Consider the following 23,855-nt stretch of genomic DNA (forward strand, 5'->3'; position numbering starts at 1 on the left):
TGCCCTGCTCCTGCCCTAGCGAGCCAAAGTTCTTGCTGTCTTGATGATTTGCAATTCTCTGCATGACTCTGCCTCTTGGGTTTGTTTAATTAGAAATAGGCTGGGAAGTGCTTCCTATGCTCTGGCATGTTAATTGCTTATCAGAGAAGGAGAAGGGGTGACAGCATTTGGTGATGGAAATTTCCGCTCTCCCCATCTCAGGGTTTGTCTCCATGGTTCTCTCCCACCCCTCTCCTTGCCTCCTGCACTCTGCCTCCCTCCCTTCCTCACTCTGGTCATTGTCACAGCCACAGAGACTCTTGGGGGCCAGAAGCAGGCCCAGGGGCCAGAATTCAAACTGAAAAGGAAAAACTGTCCCCTCTTTCACCCTGTCCCTTTTCTTGTCCATCTTCTCATATCCCAGCTGGTCGCCATGCCCAGCTGGCTCCGAGGAGATTCCAGAGCAGAGCTCCTTAACTGCACTCAGTACTCAGAGGATTATTTTCCTTTCATTCCTTTCCCCCGTATTATTGTTATTATTTACTTTTATTTTTTACAAAACAGGAGAAAAGAGTGAATCGGGTTGGGGGAGGTGACACATTTCTCCACAAAGGTACAAAATTGCCTATAGAAAGTCAGCTTCGGAATGCCGAGCCCGGGCTGCTGAGATGAGGCGTTCCTGGGCATCCCTCTCCCAAATGTCCTTCGGATCTGGCTGCGGTCACTCCCACATTGAGGGCAGCCTCCCCGAGGTGAGATGGAGAGGCCTCCTTTAGCCCTTGCCCAGGAGGCACAAGAGCAAGCGACTGAGACTGTACAGAGAAAGAGAAGAGGAAGGGTGCAGCCCGGGGACACAGGCGGGGGACAGCCAAGCCAGGCCCAGGAGCCTCTGGGCAGGGAGAAGATGGGGAGGCAGGAGGCTCTAGCCAGAGTCCCTCCTGTTCCTTGGAGATGTTCCTCAGAATGGCAGCAGAGGTGCCCCTAGGAGGTAAGGACAACTTTGTGGAGGCCGCAGAAGCACCCCCAGGGCCATAAAGCCCCATCTGTCTTGGCCCAGCTGCCAGGCCTCAAGCACGTGGGTCCATGTCCCTTTCCTGGCAGGGCATCTGACCCAGACTGCTTCTCTTTTGGTAAAAAGTAGTCCTAGTGGTTTCTCTACTGCTGAGAACAGGCTGAGCTTCAAGAATTTTGAGACAATGGTGGTGACAGTGTCTCCCCTTCTGAGGAGCTGGGCAGCTTCCTCCCTGGATTCCAGGGCAGGACGAGGGGAGCAGACACAACCCGGACAGAAGGGGCACTCCAGCCCCAGAAAGCCCAGGCTGGAGGGAGAGGCCGCCTCCCACCCACCCCCTTCCTGGGTTGGCCTGTGCCAAGGTGGGCCGCTAGCCCAGCTGCCAGGAGGAGGACAGCGAGAGCCAGGATGGCAATGAGCCCAGGACGGTCCCCTAAGGCTCTGTGGCAAGAAGTGGCCTCTTTGGTCCTGGCCCATACACAAGCCAACTGGGTGTGGGCATCAGCAAAGGCCACTTGCAGGCAGGCCCAGTACTCCGTGGCCTGAAGGAGGCGGGTAATGTTGTAGCTGTGGGTTCCCCGAGGCAGGCGGGCCAGAGCTGTGGCCCCCTGGCCCCGGAGGGAGGAGGCGCTGGACCAGGTGAGGTTGGTGGACACTGTGTTGGGTGGGGTGACCCAAGATAGCAGGATGTGATAGGGGTGGGTCTCCTGCACCCGGAGCTCCAGCCCCCGTCCTTCGTCCCTGCCTGGCTGGAGGAGAGCACGGCCCACAACCACACTAACCGTCTTAGTGTCAGCCCCCACCAGGTTCTGGGCCACACAGGTGTACAGCCCTGCCTCTTCCGCTGTCACCCTCCGCAGCTCCAGGGTCCCCTCGGGGTACACCCGGTACCTCCTGCCTGCATGGGCAGGTGTCAGTCGAAACCCGGCTGGAGTGACCCAGTAGATCTCGGGTTCGGGTTCGGCCAGTGCCCGGCAATGCAGCACCATGCTCTCTCCGCTGGCTACTTGGAGGCTTGGGGGGAAGCTTCGGGGGGAGATGAGGGGCAAACAGTGGTCCGTCATCTCCCGGAAGGGCACCTCACGGACTGGGCGGCGCTGGAGGTCCGGAGGCTCCGCGCATAGGGTGGATTGCGGCTCGATGAAGCGGACACGGGTGCCCGTGGCATTGGCCCAGCGGATGACACAGTCACAGCGGATGGGGTTGCCGTGGAGACCTACCTCCTGCAGGTTGGGCAGGGACTCCACCGTCTGCTGGTGCAAGGCACTGAGAGCGTTGTTGTTGAGCATGAGGGTCTCCATCTGGGGCAGGTGGTGGAAGGCGCGGGGGTGGATGAAGGACAGCCGTGGGTTATTGGTGATGTCCAGCTTGGTCAGCTCGGGGAGGTTCACCAGGGCGAACTTGTCGATGGAGACCAGCTCCTCCATGTTGTTCAGCCCCAGCTCCTTGAGGTGCAGCATGTTGGCAAAGTCCCCCGGCCCTACTCGCTGGAGCGGGTTCTTGTTGAGGTCTAGGAACTTGAGCCCGGGCACCTGTTCCAGTGCCCGCCTGGGCACCCGGGCCAGCTGGTTGTCGTAGAAGGAGAGGCTCTCCAGGCTTTGCAGCCCCTCCAGGGCATAGTCGGAGATCTCCCGCAGGTTCATGCCTGCTAGCACCAGGCTACGCAGGTTGGCCAGGGGCCGAAAGTTCATGTCCAGGATGGCATCTACCTTGTTGCCGCCAATCATGAGTATCTCCAAGTTGGGCAGCATTTCGAACCAGCGGCTGTCAATGGCCCTCAGCAGGTTGGAGTTGAGGTGCAGCCTCAGCAAGTTGCTGAGGCCGGAAAAGGCCCTGGGGGCAATGCGGTAGAGCTGGTTGTGGTTGAGATAGAGTTCCTGTAGGCTGGCCAGCCCTGCAAAGCTGTGGTCCTCCAGCCGGGTCAGCTGGTTCTCCTCTAGGTGCAGGCTCAGCAGCTGGGGCAGGGCATGGAAATCACAGTCGCGGGCATCCGAAAAGCTGTTCTGCGAGAGGTCCAGCTCTGTGAGATTGGCCAGGTAGCCCAGCTCACTCTGGTCCACACGGACAATGCTGTTGCTCTGCAGGAGCAGGGTCTGTGTGCCTGCGGGGAGCGCTGGGGGGACCGCCGTCAGGAATAGGTCATTGCAGTCCACAGTGGTAGCCTCACGGTAGGATGAGCGGGGCGTATACCAGGGCCGGATCTGGCAGGCACACTGAGGGGGGCAGGGCACACGCCAGGGTACCACGGGCACAGCGGCAGTGGCACCAGCCACCCAAGCTAGCAAGAGGGGGGCCACGAGGAGCCTCATGGTGGAGCTGCAGGGCAGGGGACCATTCACGAGAAGAGTCTGGAGTCCTGCTCTTCGTGTTTTGCAGGTTAAGGGTCAGCAACCCTGCCAGGGCCCAAGGAACCACCCTCCCAGAGCAGTCATTCTACACCAGGTGTCACTTCTTGCCCTCCTGGATATGGCTTGTCTTCCTTGTCCACTGGGGCTGGGCCTGCTCACTCATTGCCAGGCCCCATCAGGGGCAGCCCTGGAAGAAGAGGATGCAGAGTTAAGGAGGTTGCAGAGAAGCAGTATCTACCCCTCCTCCCATGTTTGTTTGTTTGTTTAAAACAGAGTCTCATTCTGTCACCCAGGCTGGAGTGCAGTGGCACACTCAGCTCACTGCATCCTCCGCCTCCTGGATTCAAGCGATTCTCTTGGCCCAGCCTCCCAAATAGCTGGGATTACAGGCATGTGCCACCACCCCTGGCTAACTTTTGTATTTTTAGTAGAGACGGAGTTTCTCCATGTGGGCCAGGCTGGTCTTGAACTCCTGACCTCAAGTGATCTGCCCACCTCAGTCTCCCAAAGTGCTGGGATTACAGGTGTGAGTTACTGCGCCTGGCCCCTCCCGTATTTTTTGACTCAACAAGCCAAAAGAGCTGCAGAGGTCATGGCCAGGACCGTCCTCAAGGCTTTAGTGTCCTTTTCTATGACCTGCTCACAGAGCAAGTGACTGTGAGTCTTCAGTGAAGGAGAGGAAGGTGTGTGTGTGTGTGTGTGTGTGTGTGCGCGCGCGCACATGCATGTGTGTGTTTGAGAGGCAAGGAGAGTGGATGGGCTGAAATTATTGTTATCTTCAGAGTTCTTCTGAGCCCAGAGAGATGTAAGGTAGGTTCTCTAACCTTTCTTACCTCTTTCCTCCCAGCCTCCTTGGCTCACTGGGTAAATGGAAGATAAAATGGTAAGTTTCCAGAAATTCCTCTGGCAGTGTAAGTGGGAGGTGGGTGAGGATTGGTGGAAATAAGTACAACAGCTTCTAAAACCTGGGATGGGCTCCCCAGGACTCTAGAGGTGAAAGGCAGCAGACCTGATCCACACCCAGGCAGGCTGGGGTGTTCTGCTGCCTAGGATCCTCCGGGTGGGGATACTGCTGTGGTGTTTGCCAACCTCCTCACCCCGCAGGCAGGAGGTTTTCTCCTTTCCCAACAGCCTGGCAGAGTTGCCCAGCAGGAGGCAGTGGAGTTAAGAAGCCTGGGTCTGAGCTCCTCAGCTGTGCAGGTAAGGCCTTCTGTGACCCGGCCCCTTCACCTGGCTTCTCTTGTCACCACCCCACTTACCCACTGCACACAAACCTGAGGTTACCGTGACATGCCACCCTTCTGATGTCTCCTCCTCATTGTCTTCCAGACAACTGCTACTTGTTCTTCAACGCTCAACTTTAACTTCAGTCACCACCTGCAGAAAGCTTCTCCAAAACCTCCCCACCTGGCTAAGGGGCTGGCTTTAAGCTCTTAAAGTACTCACGCTTCCTACTGTCACAGTTCTCACCACACCATGGGAAAACACCTCTAACTAGAGACCTGTCTTGCCTCTTGTGCCTGTAGTACAGGATGGGTGCCCAGTGTGTGTTGATTGTATGAATCAATCTCTGTGACTCCAGAGCTCCTTTCCCCAGGAGATTGGACATCACCCCTCCAATCGAGAATCTGAGCCACTGCTGTTTCCTCCATCCTGAGTGTGAGGAACCTATCCAGTTTCTCTCTTAGATCCCAGGGCCATGGAGGCAAGTATAGCCTTGGCCTAGAACCAAAGATGGAAACAAAAAGGGGCCAGACTATGTTGCCTTCTTAAGCCTGTTCTGACTCCTGAGTGGGAATCTGATTCCAGGTAAGTTTTTAGCTACAAGGGTCAAGGAAATGCACAAACACTTACTGAGCACCCACCATTGCTCAGGACTCTTCAAAGACTCTGAATGTCTTTTTTCACATGACCCTCACAACAGGTATATGAGATAAGCACTCATACCTCCAGTTTGCAGATTAAGAGACTGAGGTCCTGAAGAGGTTAAAGAACTTGGCTCAAGTCACATAGCTGGCTCAAGTCACATACAAGAATCAACTCAAGTCCAGGGGGCTGTGTGCCGTTTACACTTCACATCTGTGCTCCCAGGTCTGTCTGGTCTGACTCTGCCCTGGGCTTCTGGAGGGTCTGGGATGTACTGACTGCCAAAGTTGCAGGCCATGTGCCTGTTCTTGTCCCCTGGGGTGATGACTCCTTACCACGCAGCTGCAAAAAGCTTGGAGCTATGTCTCCTGCCACTATCCAGGCAGGTGCCTCTCAGTGGGCCAGAGGGGTTCTTCACCTATCTCATCCTGCTTCCAGGATGCTAGGGCTTGGGAGGGGAGTAGTTGGAGGCAGGGTCCCCTTCCCTGAGCAGGAACACAGCAAGCCTATTTACATTTGACTACTTCCCACTTTCCCCTGCAGCTATTTCTGAAGGTGGGAAAAACAACCGTGACTTAAAAGGCATAGAGGTTTTGCGTAGGGGTGTGTGTGCACTGACACGTAAAACTCAAGGTAAACAAACACACGTGCACACATGCCTGCATGCCTGCATACATGTCCAAGGGGAACCCAGCTACCCAAGCCAGTGTATGGGGGTCAGGAAGTGGGGAGGGAATTTTGTGGTGTTCTATGTGGGTGGAAAGGAAGGAGGGAACAAGCTGAGTCTCCGAGAGGTCCCTGTTGTGGAACTGGATCTATGGCCAGTAGTCGTGCCACACTTACATACCAGAGACCACTGACTGCCACCTAGACCTGCTGTGAGAGAGCAGACCCATCAGCAAATAGATCAGGACCCAGATCTCAGCCCTACCACTCACTACCCAAGCACCTGAGGCAAAGCTACTTGACTGCTCTGAGCAACCATTTCCTGTATTACATTAGCTTGTCACTGGAATTAAATGAGCGTGTTGCACACAGAAAGAACTGGACAAATGTTAGCTCCCTTCTAGCTCCAGTCATCCCTCAGGGTTAGGAGGTTCTCCAGCTATAGGGCTTCTTAGGGGACAGTAGAAGTTGGCTCCTAGGGCTCAATAAGTTAGCAAGTGCCATGCTAATTGGGGAGGCAGGTTCAAAAACACAAAACAACTAGGAGAGCCCAAGACATTTCCCAAGTGGAGAGAAGGGTGAGGGCTGGAGGAGGTGGAGAGGGGTCTTCAGCCGGGCCCCAGCATCTCCCTGACTTTTAGACCCTACCTGAGTCCAGTTTCCCTTCTTCATCAACACTTGGTTCTAAGCGCTCAGTCAGTGCTCAACTGCACTGAGGGGATCAAGGAACCATTTAAAACTTAATTGAAACCCTCCAGGCACTTGCCTTTCCCCTCCACCCGAGACTGTTGCCCCTTCCTTCCCTCCCCTGGTTAGGCTGGGTGGAGGAGGCAGAGGTTGTGGCTCCTGGGCTAGGAGCCTGGGGCTGGGCCTTAGGATCCAGAGGCAGTGACTTGAAGACTCATGCTCACACAGCACCTCTGACCCCAAGGCTTGGCAAAGGCCCAGGCAAGTCCACCCCCTCACTGCTGAGCATGCAGCCCTTTCCGGGATGCAGCTCAGAGCTGCCCACTCACCTGCCATCACCATCTAAGGCTGCCTTGCACATGGCCCGCTCATGCAGGCTGATCAGCAGTTTCTATCGGGGAGCTGCAGAGAAAGCTGTCTTTCATCTGTAATCTCCAGGGGTGATCAGGAGTTCAGACTGTCACGTGTATACTTTCCCCAACTGGATTCCAAGCGGCCTGAGGCAGGGGCCATATCTTACATGCTTTTTGTGTCCTCAGAGCACCAAGTGTAGGATTGAGCATGTAGCGGGTGCTTGAGAGTGGCTATAGTGAAATGCGTAGAGAACACGCATTGCATTTAATCCCCCCAACAACCCTGTGTGTAGGCAAGAAGGGATTATTTAGCCCCATTTTGCCAGGGAGGCAACTGAGAGAAACAGGAAGTGATTCATCAGAGGTTGCACAGCTTCTATGCAGTGGGGTCAGGATTCAAACCCAGGGTCTTTGACTCTACAGCCTGCCTCACCAGCCCAGCCAACGCAGATCAGCGCCTGTTTTACAGGAGCAGAGGGCAAGGCTGCCTCAGTTGCAAATCCCTTCAGAGAAAACCTGGGTCCTCAGGTCCTCCGCCCCACCTGCCCCCTGCTGGGCCCCTCAGCTCCTGTTCCTTGACTCCTGCCTAGAACGACCCCCTTGGGGGACAGTGTGGGGAAGGACACTGTTCCTGTGTGTTTGTGGCTGGGCCTGGAACCACAGGAACAAACAGAGCCAGCTGCTGCACACAAACCTCAGCCTGCCTTCTGAATGGGGGTTGTGGGCTGCTTTTTGCGCAGTGACTGCTGGCCAGCCGTGGGCTTCAGTGACAGCAGACAAAAGCCCTAGAGCTGTATTCCAAGAAGCAGGGTTGGTTGCCCACTCCAAGGGCAAGTTTCTCTCTTGGAAGGGCTGGTGCTGCAAACCCTGTCAGGCCTATGTCCTCCAGGCTGTTTCTGTGGATTTAGCAGAAACTGTGGAATTAATCCGCTACGCTCCTGATTAAACTAAGACCTTTGGCAAAGGTCTGAAGGAAGAGTTTTGGAGAAGCTGTTGGTGCTTTCTCCCTTCCCTGCTTCTCAGGCCCGGGCCCCAGCACAGCTCCAGTGCTCCTGACTGGTATTGGTGGACACAGAGTCTCCTCTCCTCTCCTCCTCCCTCCTCTCCCTGGCGGTTCCCTGCCCAGCCCCCTGGGAGCTGAGGGTCCGGAGGGAGGGTGGCAGGTGGTGATCGATTGCCTGGCCTTGGCTGCTTCAGTGCCAGGACATCCCTCTCCCACCAAAGCTGCGGAGACAGATGGGCGGCATAATTGAGTGTAGCGTTGATAAACTCCAGCCTCCTCACCAGCAGATAAGTGCTAGGTGGGAGGGATGCTGAGGGTGAGGAAGGCCAGTCCTCCATCTGCATACCTGGCCTCCAGCTCCTCCTGGGAGGTGAGCCTGGCCCCTCACTCCCACTTCCCATTTAATCACACATAACCAGAACCTCAGAGCTGGAGGAAACCTCAGAGCTGGAGGAGACCTCAGCCTCAGCGTTTATCTGCTCTTCCAGAGTCTAATTCCATAAATAACTTATGTGAAGGAGGAGTGGTGGGGCGTGAGCCTGGCTCTGCTGCTCACTGTGTGACCTTGGGCAAAGTACTTAATCTTTCGAGCCCCAAATCCCCGAGCTGGGAAATGGGGATAATGCCTGCATCCCTTCTGGAACTGCTGTGAGGAGTATGGGATGTAAGGTGCACGAAGTGCCTGTTAGTTCCCTCCATTGCTTCCCAGCATTGTGGCCTCTCCTTTCATCTTATCATGCATTGGGTTGGCGCAAAAGTAATTGCGGTTTTGGCCATTACTTTTAATACTAATACCTAATACTTCTCACTTCTCAATTTTTGTAATAAACTTTAAAAAATATTGTTGAGGCATAACATATGTACAGGAGAGTACATAAATGTCCCTGATCCCAACATGCATAGGTACAAGTGCAACCACCACCCAAATCAAGACATACACATTCCCAGCACTCCAAAAGCTTCCTAGGTACGTGCCCCTTCCCAGTCAATATCCAGCCCCAACCTGGAGCTAACCACCATCCCAACTTCTATCGCCACCAAGCAGTTTCATCTGGAAAACCCAGAATTCCCCTTCGTTTTCCACGACAAGTTGGGACCAGGGTCTTTGGAATTAGGTTACTCTGGCATTAAGGAACTTTAAATCCACTTCATTCCTCCTCCTACTTCAAAGTGGGCTATAGCTTCTCCGTCTCATGTTTAACCTGTGATCTCCAGGAAGAGAGGCTGATTCTTCTCTCTCTTTCTAGAGTTCCCATATCTAAAAATTGCTCTCAGCTTTGGGGCTCAGCTCTGGGCAGCATCCTCATGGCCTGGGCCTGGGAGTGCCATGCTACCTTGAGGGAGGATGATGTGGGTGACCTCCTGGCCCCTGTGCCCCCTAGGCCTTCTCATCACAGAGTTCCAGGACACTAGGCAAGAGGATGGATTGGGGGTGGCCAGGAAAGAGGGGCCCAGACCTGCACTAACCACCCGTCCCCTGGGCCACTCTACTCGGCAGTCTCAGAGGCTCCTCCCATTCTGCTTGTCCTAAACACAACATCTCCTCCCACCATCTAGCTGTGCTGCATTGTTCCCATTGCCATCAGCACCATCGTCCACCAAAGGCTGGAAATGCCCATCCTCTTCATCTGCCCTCTCCCACCTCATACCCCTCACCAAAATGCTCACACTTAACCTTCTCTTTCCACTTCTGGCCTTGTCCCATACGGTGGCCTCTTTCTTTCAGGCTCTCCTGCTCACCCGAGTGAGCCACACTTCCCTCACTGCCTCTCATTCCCAGACACGCTGCACTCTGGCTATTTTTCCTTCCACAACTCGGGCCTCTCACTCTGCCTGCCACGCCCTTCCCCAACTTCAACTCTTCAACTTCTCTTCTGCTGTGAAAACCCATCCCAAATGCCACCTCCCCTGTGACGCTTTCCCTTAGAGAAGAGTGGTTCCTCCCACAGCTGCCCCCGAGACTCTCTGAACAAACCACAGTGGCAGCTTCCTCACTGTTAGGCCGTGAGTCTGTCTTCCTAACCAGGCTGAGAGCTGCTCGAGGGATGGATGGTTTGTTATGGATTTTTGTGTCCCTAGAGCCTAGTGTCATGCACTTTCCCTTGCAGGACTGAGGGGTACTCTGCCGGGAACTGTGAATCACAACCCATTAGTAGGTCATGAAAACAATTTAACGTGGGTCACGATCTACATTAAAAAAATGATAGAGAATATCAGACTGCATTGTATGCAGCCAGACTAAGCATTGTTTTGAGATGCTCCCCCTGCTATTTTATACACACACATTTGTGCACTGGGACATGATACAAGGCTTTTTCTTTTCTTTCTTTCTTTTTTTTTTTTTTTGCCTTGGGCTGTAGCTATAAAAGCTTGAAAACCATTACCCTGAGAATCTCTCTTTTGGGAAAATGAGTCCCTTCAACTCTAGTTGACACCACTGGGATGCTAACAGAAAGCAAAGTCTCAGAGGAAAGATGTAGCATTCCTGAGTGTCTTCCATGTACCAGGACTTCTATTTGCTAGCCACTTTATATTCCTCATCCCATCCTTCTGCGAGGGACATACTTTCCAGATGAGAAACCTAAGCTCCACAAAGCTAAGGGGCCGGACTGAGGTCCCACAGCGAGCGTGTAGAGGAGCCAGGATCCGAACCCCATCACCAGCCCTTGCCAGTTCCATGATTTCGGTGCCAGCGCTCACCTGACCTCCAGGGCTGTCATGGTGGGAAGGGACTGGAGGGCATCTGCTGGGCAAAGGTGAGGCTTCTTTTTTCATACTTGCCCTCCCCTCCTTTCTGGGATGAGAGGGATCAGGGTTCCAGGAAATCCCCCTTGTTGGGCCTGGGAGGGGAGGGACTGTCCCCAGGCAGGAATCTCTGTCTTCCCAGGTCTCCTGGCTGGCCCAAGCAGAGAGTGTTAGAGCTCTGCTGCCTGGAAGGCAGCCTGCCTCATTATTTCTTAATTAGGAGTGGAAGGTGCCAGTAGGTAGCACAGAGTCATTGCTGTCTGCGTGCACTGCACCAAAAAAGCCTGCAGGGGAGCCGAGCCAGCCTGCTGGGGGCACGGAGGCAGCTCCAGGCTGCATCTCACTGCCACTTGCTGCCAGGCTTTTGCTGATCCTCAGAGGAAACTTTTCTGACCCCCTGCACCATCTCCTGGGCTCCCATGATGCCCTAGTGTGCCTCCATCCTAAACTGGCTGGCTGGCTGTCTCCCCGACCAGACTGTGAGCTCCTCTGAGGCAGGAACTGTACTCCAAGTTGCCAGTTCTTCCAACAGTCTAGACACAGTGGTAGCTCAGAGAATATCAGGAGAAGGAAAGAAAGAGGGAGGGAGGGAAGAAGATAAAGGCAAGGCAGGCAAGGCAAGTGGGGAGGGGGCTGGCTGTCTCAGAGCTCAGGTGGCTCCATTGCCTATGGGGTGGGCAGTACCTGGGCTCAGACCCTCTGCCTCCTTCCTTCCTGACAGGAAGGAGACAAGCATCATCCCAGAGCCTGTGTTCCCTGGGCAATACCCGGGTCACTACAGGCATGGCCTCTTCAGCCCTTCCTTGGTCACTGGCCCCCAGGTGAAGAGGGCATTCTTCTCTGACTCAAGTTCTTGCCTCTGGATTTGCCATGCTCCTATGACAGTCTTCACCCTTCTGAAGCTCTTTCCGGCTCCCCTTCCAGAAATCCCGCAGGTTCCACCGACCTCTCTGAGAGCGTAGGCGAGTGGTTGAACGGCGGGCTTTAGAGACAGTGTGGCACCAGAGTCCTATGCTGGCTGTGTGATCCTGAACCTCCTCACTGAGATTCTCATCTGCAAGATGGAGACAGACCTGCCTCATAGCGAGGGGGAATCTGAAAAAGATGTCTAGAGAGTGCCTGGTGCTCATTAGAGTTTCCTGCCCTTTTTATCCACTTTGATTTCTTAGAGGCACATTTCCCTGGCAGGGCTTCGAGACCACCTTTGTACTAGGCCAGCATCAGGCTGGCCTATCAGGGTACTCAGTCTCTTAGGTGGGCAGCCTCTTCCTTGGAACCTTCCCAGTGCAGGTGACACTCCTTCCTAACAGAGCTGCCCTGTCTGATGTCAACTATAAGCACTCCCTGCAGTCTCCAACCGGGATCCTAGTTCTAGTCGTCAGGACGGCTCTAGGACTCAGTTCATTTAAAGATCACTGGTGTTGGACACAACGCTCACCCAATAAACAACTCAGCACCAGCTCCTCCTGGCTTAGGGGAGCAGCTTCTCTGCTTCCCCACATGCTCTCCAGAAGGGTCGAGAGTGCCCCTCCCCTACCAGAAGAATTCTAAATGTCCCAGCTGATGGCTTCCCATAGACGTTCCATGCTGGCCACAGTTGCAAGCCTCAGATGGGCAGCCAAGCCCAGTGCTGACCCATGAGCTTCTCCACCTCTCTGCATCAGGAGTCAGGTCGGGGTGCTGAACAGACCCTGCGGCATGGCTCCTCCAGCAGTCTGGGCCCCAAGACATCCCTTTAGCCCCAGTGGATCCCTGGAACAGAGGCAAGGGCACGGGGGAAGGGGAAGGAAGACTCAAGAGCAATACAAGCGATAGTCTCTCCTGTCCCATGCCTTCGCACATGCAGGGACCTTGCCCACAAGTCCCCTTCCTCACCTGTGTATCTGGGGAATTCCTTTCCATCTCTGAAGTCACAGTTTATGCTGTACCCCTATGTGGTCTTCCCTGACGACCAGGCTCCACCACCAACTCAAAATAATCAGTCCCTTGCTCCTTCCTCCACCCTCAAGAATCCACATCCGCAAAGAAAATGTGCTATGTATACACTGACATGATTTGGCTGTGTGCCCACCCAAATCTCCTCTTGAACTGTACCCCCATAATTCCCACATGTTGTGGGAGGGACCCGTGGGAGATAATTTGAATCATGGGGGCAGTTTCCCCCATACTGTTCTCGTGGGAATAAGTGTCACAAGATCTGATGGTTTTATCAGGGGTTTCTGCTTTTGCATCTTCCTCATTTTCTCTTGCCGCCACCATGTAAGAAGTGCCTTTCACCTCCTGCCATGATTCTGAGGCCTCCCCAGTCATGTGGACCTATAAGTCCAATTAAACCTCTTTTTCTTCCCAGTCTCAGGTATGTCTTTATCAGCAGTGTGAAAACAAACTAATATATGCACCATGGAATACTACACAGGCATCAAAAGAACATGGCCTTTGCAGCAGTGTAGGTGGAGCTGGAGGCCATTGTCCTAAGCAAATTCACGCAGGAACAGAAAACCAAATACCACATCTTCTCATCTATAAGTGGGAGTTAAGTATTGAGCACATATGGACATAAATATAGGACCAGCAGACACTGAGGACTACTATAGCGTGTGTGTGGGGGGGGTTAAAAACCTATGTATCAGGTATATGCTCACTACCAGGGTGACAGGAGCCATACTCCAAACCCCAGCGTCACGCAATATTCCTGAGTAACAAATCTGCACATGGATCCCCCTGTACATAAAATAAAAGTTGAAATAAAAAAAATTCACATCAAATATGACGCTCATCTTCTCTCTCTCAGACTGCGAGCTGCTTGAGGACAGGGACAGTGGCTTTATGGCCCTAGATGAATATAGGGAAGCACCACTGCTTTCGAGGTGAATGAGGCCTTAGTTAAGGAGGTTTGGGTTTCCTGCCTCCAAGTGTCAGAGGTACTGAGGAAAGGACCCTCAGGGCAGGGTCAGGTGGGGGTGAGTGAGACCTGGTCAGAGGGGCTGGGCTCTGGTGGCTGAGGAGAAAGGGAGGCAAAGAATGGGGAGCAGCCCAGTTAAACATGGAGAAAGGCCAAGCCCCTTCTAACGGAAAAGGAAAATGAAATCAGAATGAAAATTGATGAGGCGGAGAGAAAAGGAGACTCATTTCATCAGCAGGTTTGCCAGACGAAGCTCTAGATAAATCAAGCCGTGGAAGGAGTCCTGGTCTCGGGGGCGCTGCCTGCCCCCTCTGTCAGCTGTCCAGGAAGCCTGGAGATAAATGGCTGCAGCTGAGGCCCCGAGGCGGGTTTGTCTTTCCTTCCCACTAACCGCAAGACAATGGCTTGCCATCCTGGCCACCTCCTCCAATGCCCTGGCCATTCCCTCTCCCAGGCCTTCTCCTGTGCCCCTCCTCAGTCCCACAGACCTCTCCCTGGGCAGTCCTCTGCACCCCGCCTTGCCAGGGCAGGCCAGTGGACAGTGTTTCTCAGAGACTGCTTCCTGCCTTCCACCCCTCACTCATCTCCAAAGCCAGATGGGGGAAGCAGAGCTGGTAGACGCAGCATGGGACAGGGCTGGCTCTACTCCCGGCTTGGGGACAGACTTTGGATGGTGTCTTCTTCCTTCTCTAGGCCTTGGGTTTCTCATCTGCAAAATGAGGGGGTTGGGCTAGAGCAGCGGTTCTCATACTGTAGTCCATGGACCAGTAGAATTCACATCACCTGGAAACTTGCTAGAAATGCCGGTTCCTTGGCCCACCCAAGACCTCCAGAATCAGAAACCCTGAGGGTGGGCCCTAGTCACCTGTGTTTGAACAAGCCGTGCAGGTGGTTCTGATGTACGCTGAAGTTTGAGGATTGCTGGCTAGCTAATCTCTAACCTCCTCTCCAGCTCAGATTAGAATTCTACAAACCAAGAAGAGTGACGCCTAGAGTGTTCAATCTAATATATATATATACATGTGTATATGATGAGCTGCTTATACGCTGACAGATTAGGGTGGGTATTCAAGACTTCCCTCACCTCCTCTGTCCTGGCCACAAGGGAACTCTTATCCATTGAGCATGAACTAGAGCCCTGACCTTATCCCAGGCACTGTAAGTATGTGAGGGCTGCAAATACAAAGTTATGGGGGAGGGCAGGTGGGGATTCACAGGTTAGAAAGAAAACCAAACCAGTCCACTAGAGGATGATAAAAGTTGTCACACAGCAAGGGCAGCAGGGCACAAGCTAGGGAAGACGGCATGATTCTACCTTGTATAAGAAGTTAGACAAACATTCAGAGGAATTTACTAAAAATCACTGTACACTAAAAATGGCTGAATTTGATGGTATGCAAATTATACTTCAATAAAGCCATTGGAAAATCCACAGGGGTAGTGTTGCTGGAATCCACAGGCCAGTAATGCACAGATAGGAGGCACTAGGAGCAAAGGTCCCGAGATTCAAACATATGAGGTGAGTTCCAAGCAGTGAGTGGCTCCCCTTGGGGCCTGAGAGTGTGGGTGACGTGATGAAGACGGCGGAGCAGCACGCCAGAGGCAGAATGGTCTGGACACAATAGCCAGGCAGAGGCCAACCAAAGGAGGCATATAAGGCAGTAACCAGCTGGGCGCAGGGGCTCACGCCTGTGATCTCAGTGCTTTGGGAGGCCAAGGGAGGCTCATTTGAGTCCAGGAGTTTGAGACCAGCCTGGCCAACACAGTGAAACCCTGCCTCTTCCAAAAAAACAACACACACACACACACACACACACACACACAAAACACTTATGTGGGTGTGGTGGCTCATACCTGTAGTTCTAGCTACCGGGGAGGCTGGGGTGAGAAGATCGCTTGAGCCCAGGAGTTCAAGGTTGCAGTCAGCTATGACTACACAACTGTACTACAGCCTGGGCAACAGAGCAAGACCCTGTCTCTAACAATAAAAGCAAACTCAAACCCAAACAAACAAAAGGCAATAGCTACAACAGCCATCAATAATAATAGGTCGTTCAGATCAAATGCACCTTGCAATGAAAATTATTCCATATTGGCCGGGTGTGGTGGCTCACACCTAAATCCCAGCACTTTGGGAGGCCAAGGTGGGCAGATCACTTGAGGTTAGGAGTTTGAGACCAGCCTGGCAACAAGGTGAAACCCCGACTCTACTAAAAATACAAAAATTAGTGGGCCTGGTGGCATGCACCTGTAATCCCAGCTTCTCAGGAGGCTAAGGAAAGAGAATCACTTGAACCCGGGGGGTGGAGGTTGCAGTGAGCTGAGATCGTGCCACTGCATTCCAACGTGGGTGACAGAGTGAGACTCTGTCTCAAAAAAAAAAATTCTTCTGTATTCACAATCCTATGTTGCTATGGTCTGAATATATCCCACAAAATCCATGTACTGGAAACTTATTCCCCAGTGCAACAGTGTTGGGAGGTGGGGCCTTTTTGGATGTGTTTAGGTCATGAAGAAATAAATTACTATTGTAAAAAGGCTTGACAGAGAGAATTTTTTTTTTGTCTGTACCTTCTGCCATATGAGGACGCAGCATTTGAGGCACCATCTTGAAAGCAGAGAGTAGCCCTCACCAGATGCTGGCACTTTGTCTTGGACTTCCCAGCCTCCAGAACTGTAAGAAATAAATTTCTGTTCTTTATGAATTACCCATTCTGTGGTATTCTGTTAGAGCAGCACAAATGGACTACAATGTATGTGATTCTCACGGTAGCCCTCTGAAGTCAAAGGGGCCATTATCCTCATTTTAGTGGAAAGAAGATAAGTGACTTGTCCAAGTTCACACCTAAACAAGTAACGAGGCTGAGGCTAGAAGATACAGTATGCTTCCAAGTCCAGTCTTTATTTTTCCAGTGAGAGGGCAATGATGCTAATGGTAGTCATTGACTGAGCACTGGTTAGTAGCCAGGCCTTGGGCTAGGTGCCTCACCAGAGGGATTGTGTTGAATGCTCACAGTAACACTGTGATGTGGAAATTACCAGCCCCACTTCTCAGATGTGAGAGGGAAAGTACCCAGCCCGGAACATTCAGTTGGTAAAGCCAGGACTCAAACTTGCTTCTGGCTGGCCCTAACACCTGTGCTGTAAACCCCAACCCCACATCACCCTCCTCCAGCCCCCGCTGCCCAGCTCTCCTTCCACTTCCTCAAGCCTGGAATAGAATGAGGAGATTTCCAGTTGACTTATTCAAGCTCCGTTGGGCCTGGGCCAAGCCAAGAGAAAGAAACTGGCCCCTGGCCTAAGCTCAGCAGCCCTTCTTCAAGAGAAGGCCCTTTCCAATCTGGCAGAGGCTTCCTCTCCTCCACACCCATCCGTGCCTTCTGAGCCCAGTGCACCCGCTGTGGGAGCAGCGGCTCCCAGGGCCTCCAAGCCTGTGGAAGGAAATGCTTCCATCTGTGATCAATAACAGGCATAATTCAATGACTGCGGCAAGTACAAAAGAGTGTAGGTTAAATCAATATTTAGAAGCTTTGAAATTAAACTAATTAAGAGCAAGCCTTAATGATTTTTACTGTCTGGGAATAAAAAAGACAAAAAGCCCACCAATATTTCTTGATTTTACTTTAGTAGCTTGTAATAATTTGGGAAGAGCAGAAAATGAAAAGTGCTCTCAGCCAGCCCTACATCCTGAATTGCAGGGGAGGGAAGCACCTGGTCCTTGGGAATAGAAGACGTGGAGGAGAGAACGAATGGGATGGAGCCCACTGTGCAAACAGCATGTTGTAAAAGGCCCTTGGCTTGGAAGTCAGGGACTGTTATGGGTTGAAGTGTGTTCCTCAGAAAGATATATTGAAGTCCTAACCCCCAGTACCAGTAAAGATGACCTTATTTGGAAATAGTGTCTGAAGATGTAATCACCTGATGATGAGGCTATTATGGAAGGCCCTAATTCAATATGACTGGTATCCTTATAAGAAAAAAAAAAAAAGCCATGTGAAGACAGAGGCACACAGGAAGGTGCCATGTGCCATGGAGACAGATGGAAGTGCTGCAGCTGTGAGCCAAGGAACACCACCAATTGATGGCCACCACCAGAAAGCAGGAAGAGGCAAGAAAGAATCCTCCTCTACAGGTTTCAGAGCGAGGATGGTCCTGCTGACACCTTGACTTTGAACTTCCAGCCTCCAAATCTGCAAGACAATACATTTATGTTGTTTCAAGCCATCCCAGTAACATAGGCACCCTGAGTTCTAGTTCCCACTCTGCTGCTTTCTAATTGTGCAAGTTTGGGCAAGATGCTTTATCTCTATGAGCCTCAGTTTTCTCTACTGAAAAATGGGAATAAGACTAGTACCATCTCTTTTTTACAGAGATGTACAGCTAAAATGAAACTATGAGTGTGAAATACGCATGGTGAACTGAGAAGTACTATACAGATGTGACCTAGGCTCACTGCATAGTGGGAAAAATCTGGGAAGGGATTCAGGAGCCATTGGTCAGGTGGGCAGGAAGTTTCCTGCCTACTCACAGGACCATTCTAAAGATCCGATCAGATCACAGGTGTGAGTTCACTCTGTTTTGTTAGAGATATATGCATAAAAGGTGTTTTTGTTGTTCTCAACAATGATCTTATTTGCTGACTACCGAACCCTAGTTTTCTCATCTGTAAAATAAAAGCGTTGAACAATATTATTTTAAAGGTATTTTCCAGCATTATTCTCTGGGCTTATATATATTTACATATAAGTAAATATTAATATATAAATATTTTAAATGTAATGTGTCTTGGCAGCTCCAACCTTGTTCTCATTCTTAAACCTCTCTCCGCAGCCCACTGCAATTCAGAGAGGGTGTCATCGCAGCTCGTGGAGAGAGGTCAGGACTACTCTGGAGCCTTGCTCACCTCTGTTCCTTGCTGCAGGGGTTAAGGGAGAGAGAACCACAGCAGTTGTCCAGTCCTCTCTTGAGTGTACCAGGCATGAAGGGAACAGGAAACCGTGCAGGCAGCAAATATAATCTCTATCGATCACGAGATGGCTGGCATCCCAAGTCCGGCTGGCTCCCAGAACTGTTCATCTTAAATAAATGTTCCTAATGACCCACTCGTACTTAACACCAGAGCTCTGTCTTAAAGTGCAGTGGAAAAGGGCAGCTGAGCAAGGAGCTGCTGCTGCTGTGCTGAGCCTCTTCCTTAGCTGCAGGGGTAGAATGTTCTCAGGTGGTCTCAGAATTTTGGAAGGAGCTGTACCTTGCAGCAGTGAGAATTCCAAATGGAAGGACCAACCTTCCTGCCATGTGACAACCAACATTCTTTCCAGACAAGTATCACTGCACAGAATGAGCATCTGTTGGCACATCGCCCTCACAGGGACAGGCAATGGCAGCAGCATCACCAGGATGACCATCTCATTATCACAACGCCATCGTGAGATTTACCTCCACCATCACTACGGTCCGCCCACCTGCAGCTGGCCATCTCTGTTAATGTCACCAGCCCCATCTTTGCCGTATGAATCCCCTGCTCGCTGCCATGACCACACTCACTTAACACCTTCCACGAGCATCATCATTCTCCTCCAGCCACTGTCACAGTCCTGGTCATCATAGCTACCCTGATCACCATCAGAACATGCATATGGCCTCATTGTTGTGATGTGTACAGAACCTGAAACAGACGCAGCTTCTGTAATTGGGAAATACACATTGAATAATGAGACCCCCAATGATGCTAACATGAAAATAAGTGGATTCACATGCACACAGAGGGGCACACTCAAAGAAGGATGACCATGGACATACAAATGACAATCATTTGCATCCTGTTATCTCCGTTCTTCAACTCTGGCTGCACCATAGAATTACACGGGGATCTTTTAAAATATACGAATGCTGGCCAGGCTCATACCTGTAATCCTAACACTTTGGAAGGCCAAGGCAGGAGGATTGCTTGAGCCCAGGAGTTTGAGACCAGCCTGGGCAACATAGTGATCTGAAAGACTTAGGGGCATCTGCACAGAGCAGAGCTGGCCAACTGGTCTTTCTGTGGGCAGTGGGCTACAAGGTGCATGCCTGTAGTCCTAGCTATTCAGGAGGCTGAGATAGGAGGATTCCTTGAGCCCAGGAGGTCAAGGCTGCAGTAAGCCATGATCGCACGACTGCACTCCAGCCTGGGAGACAGAGAGTGACTCTGTCTTTTAGAATAAATAAAATAAAATATGTTGATGACTACTTCCCACTCTAGACCAATTAAATCAATCTCTGAGGTATAGGATCCACACATGTTGTTAAAAAAAAAAACTTCCCAGGATTTCTTTGTAAATTTTATATTTAAAAAAAAACATTGTAAGCAAAAATTGAACCCCATAGTTGTTGATACTGAAATATTTAGGGAAAAGTGTACTGATGTCTGTAATTTACTTTGAAATGCACCAAAATTAAGATGGATTGATAGAGGAATGGATAGATGGAGACAGATGTGATAAGGCATGTCTAATAAAAAGGTTAATGGTAGAGTCTAGGTGGCGGGTAGATGATTGCTCACTGCAAAATTCCCTTGACTTTGCTGTATGTTGGAATTTTTCATAATAAAGTATTGGGGGGAAAATCCCCAAATGGTTTGAATGTGAAGCCAGGACTGAGAACTATTACTTCTGAAGGAAAAATCCATAAAGCAAATGAGCTTCTCTTTCCTCTACCGTCCACATGTGAAAGAACATTCCTACTTTCTCATCAAAGCAGTCAGATCTAGCCCAATGCTTCCCCGCCCTTCTCAAGCCAGGGCACATATAGACGAAAGTAATTGTACAGTGTACTGGGGAGAGGGTAGTGGCTGCTGGCAGCCAGAGGGAGCGGCTTGGGGAGACGCTTGGCTGCCCCAGGCCCCACAGGGCTGCCCTGAGTGCCAAGGGCTGTGCCTGACGCCCACTGTCCACAGCCAGACCAGCTGACCAGCTCTGCTCTGTGCAGATGCTCCTGAGTCTCCCAGTTCTAAAACACAGCTCAGCATTCTTAGCAAGGATTAAATCCTTTCCCAGACCAGACTCTGCCTACTGCAGCATGTGACGTGTGTGTGTGTGTGTGTGTGTGTGTGTGTGTGTGTGTCTGGGGGCAGTCACTGAGAGGGTGGTAGAGAGGACTCTGCGGGAAGGCCCCGACCCCCGGGCCTCATCTGTATGCTCCTCCACACCCCGCTCACCCTGTGGGGGAGTGCCATGGCAACACCGTGCTCTTTAAACACAGGAGTTTGTGCTGCCATCGCAAAGCAGCACTAGGCAATTTAATTAAGGAGCTGGCAGCAGACAAACTTTGTGAGTTAAAGGCATTTTATTAAATCCCATTGTATTATGCAGCTCAGTTCCCCCAGGAGCTGCGGAGCTGGGGGAGGACAGAGGAGAATGTGCTAGGGTTTTCTTTTCCTTTCCTTGCTTTTCTTCTGGTCTCCCTCCTGCTTTGTGAAAGCATTCACTGAGTGTAGGGGGACCCCAACAGTGATTGCCTGCTCTCCTCCCCACCTCCCCTACCCCGAGCATCAGGCCTTGGCATGACGCCTGCAGGCAGAGGCCTGGGGAATATAATCACCAGCGCTCATCTCACGCATTACTGTTCGCAGAGCCCGAGCGCTGTCGTGGTGATCTGGGGCCAGGCCTCCGACCTGCTTTAGTGTTCACAACAGGACTCAGCTCTGCACTTTTGTGCACCATTTCATTGAATTCCCCCACACCGTTGGAGGCAGAACAACTGGCACCCCTATTTTACAGGCAAGGAAACTGAGGCCTACAAAGGTGAAGTAACTTGCCCAAGGTCTTCTAAGTAGTACATAGCGAGGAAGCAATCCTAGACTTGCCAAGAGGTCATGTGGAGATCTTTAGGGCCCCATGATGCCTAATCTGTGCTAAGTGAAGCAGGGCTTCAGGGCTTTAGGGCTCTCAGTGAAATCCCAGACCGAAGAAGCTATCTATCTGCCTGGCTAGTGGGACGCCACCCCCAGGCTCCTGCTCTCAGGCTGGGGAAGGGTTGTTGGGCTCCGTAAGCCTGCTGAATGACCCTGCCCTGAGATGGCCATCCCCTGGCAGGGCAGCCTCAGCTCCCACCTTTGGAAGTCCTTCCCCTGTTTGCAAGTGGTGGCACGGCCCCCTGGGTAGCTCTGGAGAGGGCCACAGGCCTCCAGGAGGCTCCTGGCCATAAGGGCCCGCTCAACCTCCTTAGCTGGTCAGCCTGGCTTGATGGAGAGAACCCAGGCTTAGGAGCCCAGAGCTGTGCATTCCAGTGCCAGGTCTCCACTGAGCAAGGGGTGACACGTCTTTTACTCTACAAAGATTCATTGAGCCCAATCCTGTGCACAGGATCACAGAGATGAATAAGACAAGGTGCTGCCCTCCAGACATGTACAGAGGAACATCCTCCTGGGCTCAGTTTCCTCAATTCTAAAATGGGAGTAGTGGCCGGGCATGGTGGCTCATTCCTGTAATCCCAGCACTTTGGGAGGCCGAGTTGGTAGGATCTCTTGAGGCCAGGAGTTCAAGACCAGCCTGGGCAACATAGTGAGACCCCATCTCTATAACAACTTTTTTTTTTTTTTAATTAGCCTGTTGTGGTGGTGCACACCTGTAGTCCTGGCTACTTGAGAGGCTAAGGCAGGAAGATTGCTTGAACCCAGGAGGTGAGGCTGCAGTGAGCTAAGAATGCACCATTGCACTCCAGGCTTGGGTGACAGATGGCACTGTCTCTAAAGTAAGCAAGTAAATAAATAAATAAATACAATTTAGTTAACAACATATGCCTTGTATAGCTAAAATAGATGTCATAAAATTAGCTAATTTCATTAAGGGCTTACTCTCTGCCAGGCCCTTACCATTCACTATCTCTTTTAATCCTCATAAAACTCTATTATATTATTATCCCCATTGTGCCGATGAGAAAACTGAGGTTAAAAGAAGTTAAGCCTCCTCCTGCCCAAGATCATACAGTTAGTAAGAAGCAAGAATCCATGCTCTTAACAAATCATATTACGATTTTACACACGTACATACATATGTGTATATATTATATAATTATATATAAACAACAGCTTTGAAATATAATTCATATACCATAAATTCACAATCACATCATATTTGAAAAGTAAATTAAATAGCTGGATGTGCCATGGTCTTAGTCCATTTGGGCGGCTATAACAAAATATTATAAACCAGGTAGTTTATAAACAACAAAAATTTATTGTTCACGGTTCTGGAGGCTGGGAAGTCCAAGATCAAGGAGCTGGCATATTTGGTGTCTGGTGAAGGCCTGCTTCCTGGTTGATGGATGGAGGGCCATCTTCTCATTGTGTCCTCACATGGCAAGAAGGGAGAGGAAGCTCTCTGGGGTCTCTTTGATAAGGACACTAATCCCACTCAGGTGGGCTCCACCCTCATGAGCTTACCTCCTGAAGGCCCTGCCTTGTAACACCATCACACTGAGGGGTTAAGATTCAACATAGAAACTTTGGGGAGACACAAACATTCAGACCATAGTGGCCACCAAACATAAGGATGCATTATTATCAGATAGAAGAAACAGGTTTCTGAAAGTGGGACTTCTCCTCCTGGAAGAGCGTTCAGGGGCTGTAGCAAGTGGAGTCTATGGAACAGGCTATGCAGTTCCTTCCGAGGAGACTGTGAGGCCTGGCTCCTCTCTCCCTTCTCCACCTCTTTTCTTGACTCTTCTGTCTCTTCTCTACCCATTCCCCATGCTTGCTTTCCATCCATCACCATCTTTTCTGACCCCATGAGGCCCTGAAGTTTCCACGGGGTTCTGGGGTCTCCTCTACCCATCTCCACTCCCTTGCCCCACCTGGCAGAGACTGAGCAGCCATGAGGTGACACCTTCAGAAGCCTCCAGATGGATGGATGTGTGGAGCAGGCTAGGGAGGACAGAGCTGGCTGCAGGGGAAGCCAAAAGGCTAACTCAAGACCACACAGTTCCACACCATTACCGTCCAAGTCTCCCAGGAAAACAGCGGCATTTGAGGGTTTGGCATTAAGACAGTTAATCTGAATCTAAATCCAGGAGTTCTAATAACAGCTCTAGCACTTACCAGGGTTAAAAAAGAAAAAGAAAGAAAGAAAAAAAACCCACCATGACAAATAGACCCAGGGAAGGCCATGAAGAGAGTTCTCATGCTTGGATGCCTGATAACAAAAACTATCAAAAAGATTGCAAAAGCCATAATATTGCACAAAGACCATTGAAACCTTACACAAAAAATATTTCTGCAAGGACATCTGTCCACAGCTAGCTATCCAACCTCAGACTG

The 23,855-nt window shown here is 51.3% G+C and overlaps 1 protein-coding gene across 7 annotated transcripts in view; it reads right to left on the reverse strand.

Annotated features, from left to right (window-relative positions):
- Positions 1-509: 509 nt before the first annotated feature.
- The window catches only part of LRRN2 (leucine rich repeat neuronal 2), a 76,624-nt gene continuing 53,278 nt past the window's right edge, over positions 510-23,855 (reverse strand). For 6 of the 7 annotated variants that reach the window (XM_078004300.1, XM_078004314.1, XM_015119496.3 and 3 more), the window contains one exon: positions 510-3,526. In XM_078004300.1, the coding sequence (XP_077860426.1) occupies positions 1,159-3,300 (2,142 nt within the window). In that variant the 5' untranslated portion in view covers positions 3,301-3,526 and the 3' untranslated portion in view covers positions 510-1,158. Of the gene's footprint in view, positions 3,527-16,132; positions 16,236-23,855 lie in introns of all 7 variants that reach the window. The other variant, XM_015119504.3, reaches the window with a different exon arrangement.

This window comes from Macaca mulatta, chromosome 1, assembly GCF_049350105.2.
Source record: "Macaca mulatta isolate MMU2019108-1 chromosome 1, T2T-MMU8v2.0, whole genome shotgun sequence".
In the NCBI taxonomy this organism is placed as follows: domain Eukaryota; kingdom Metazoa; phylum Chordata; class Mammalia; order Primates; family Cercopithecidae; genus Macaca; species Macaca mulatta.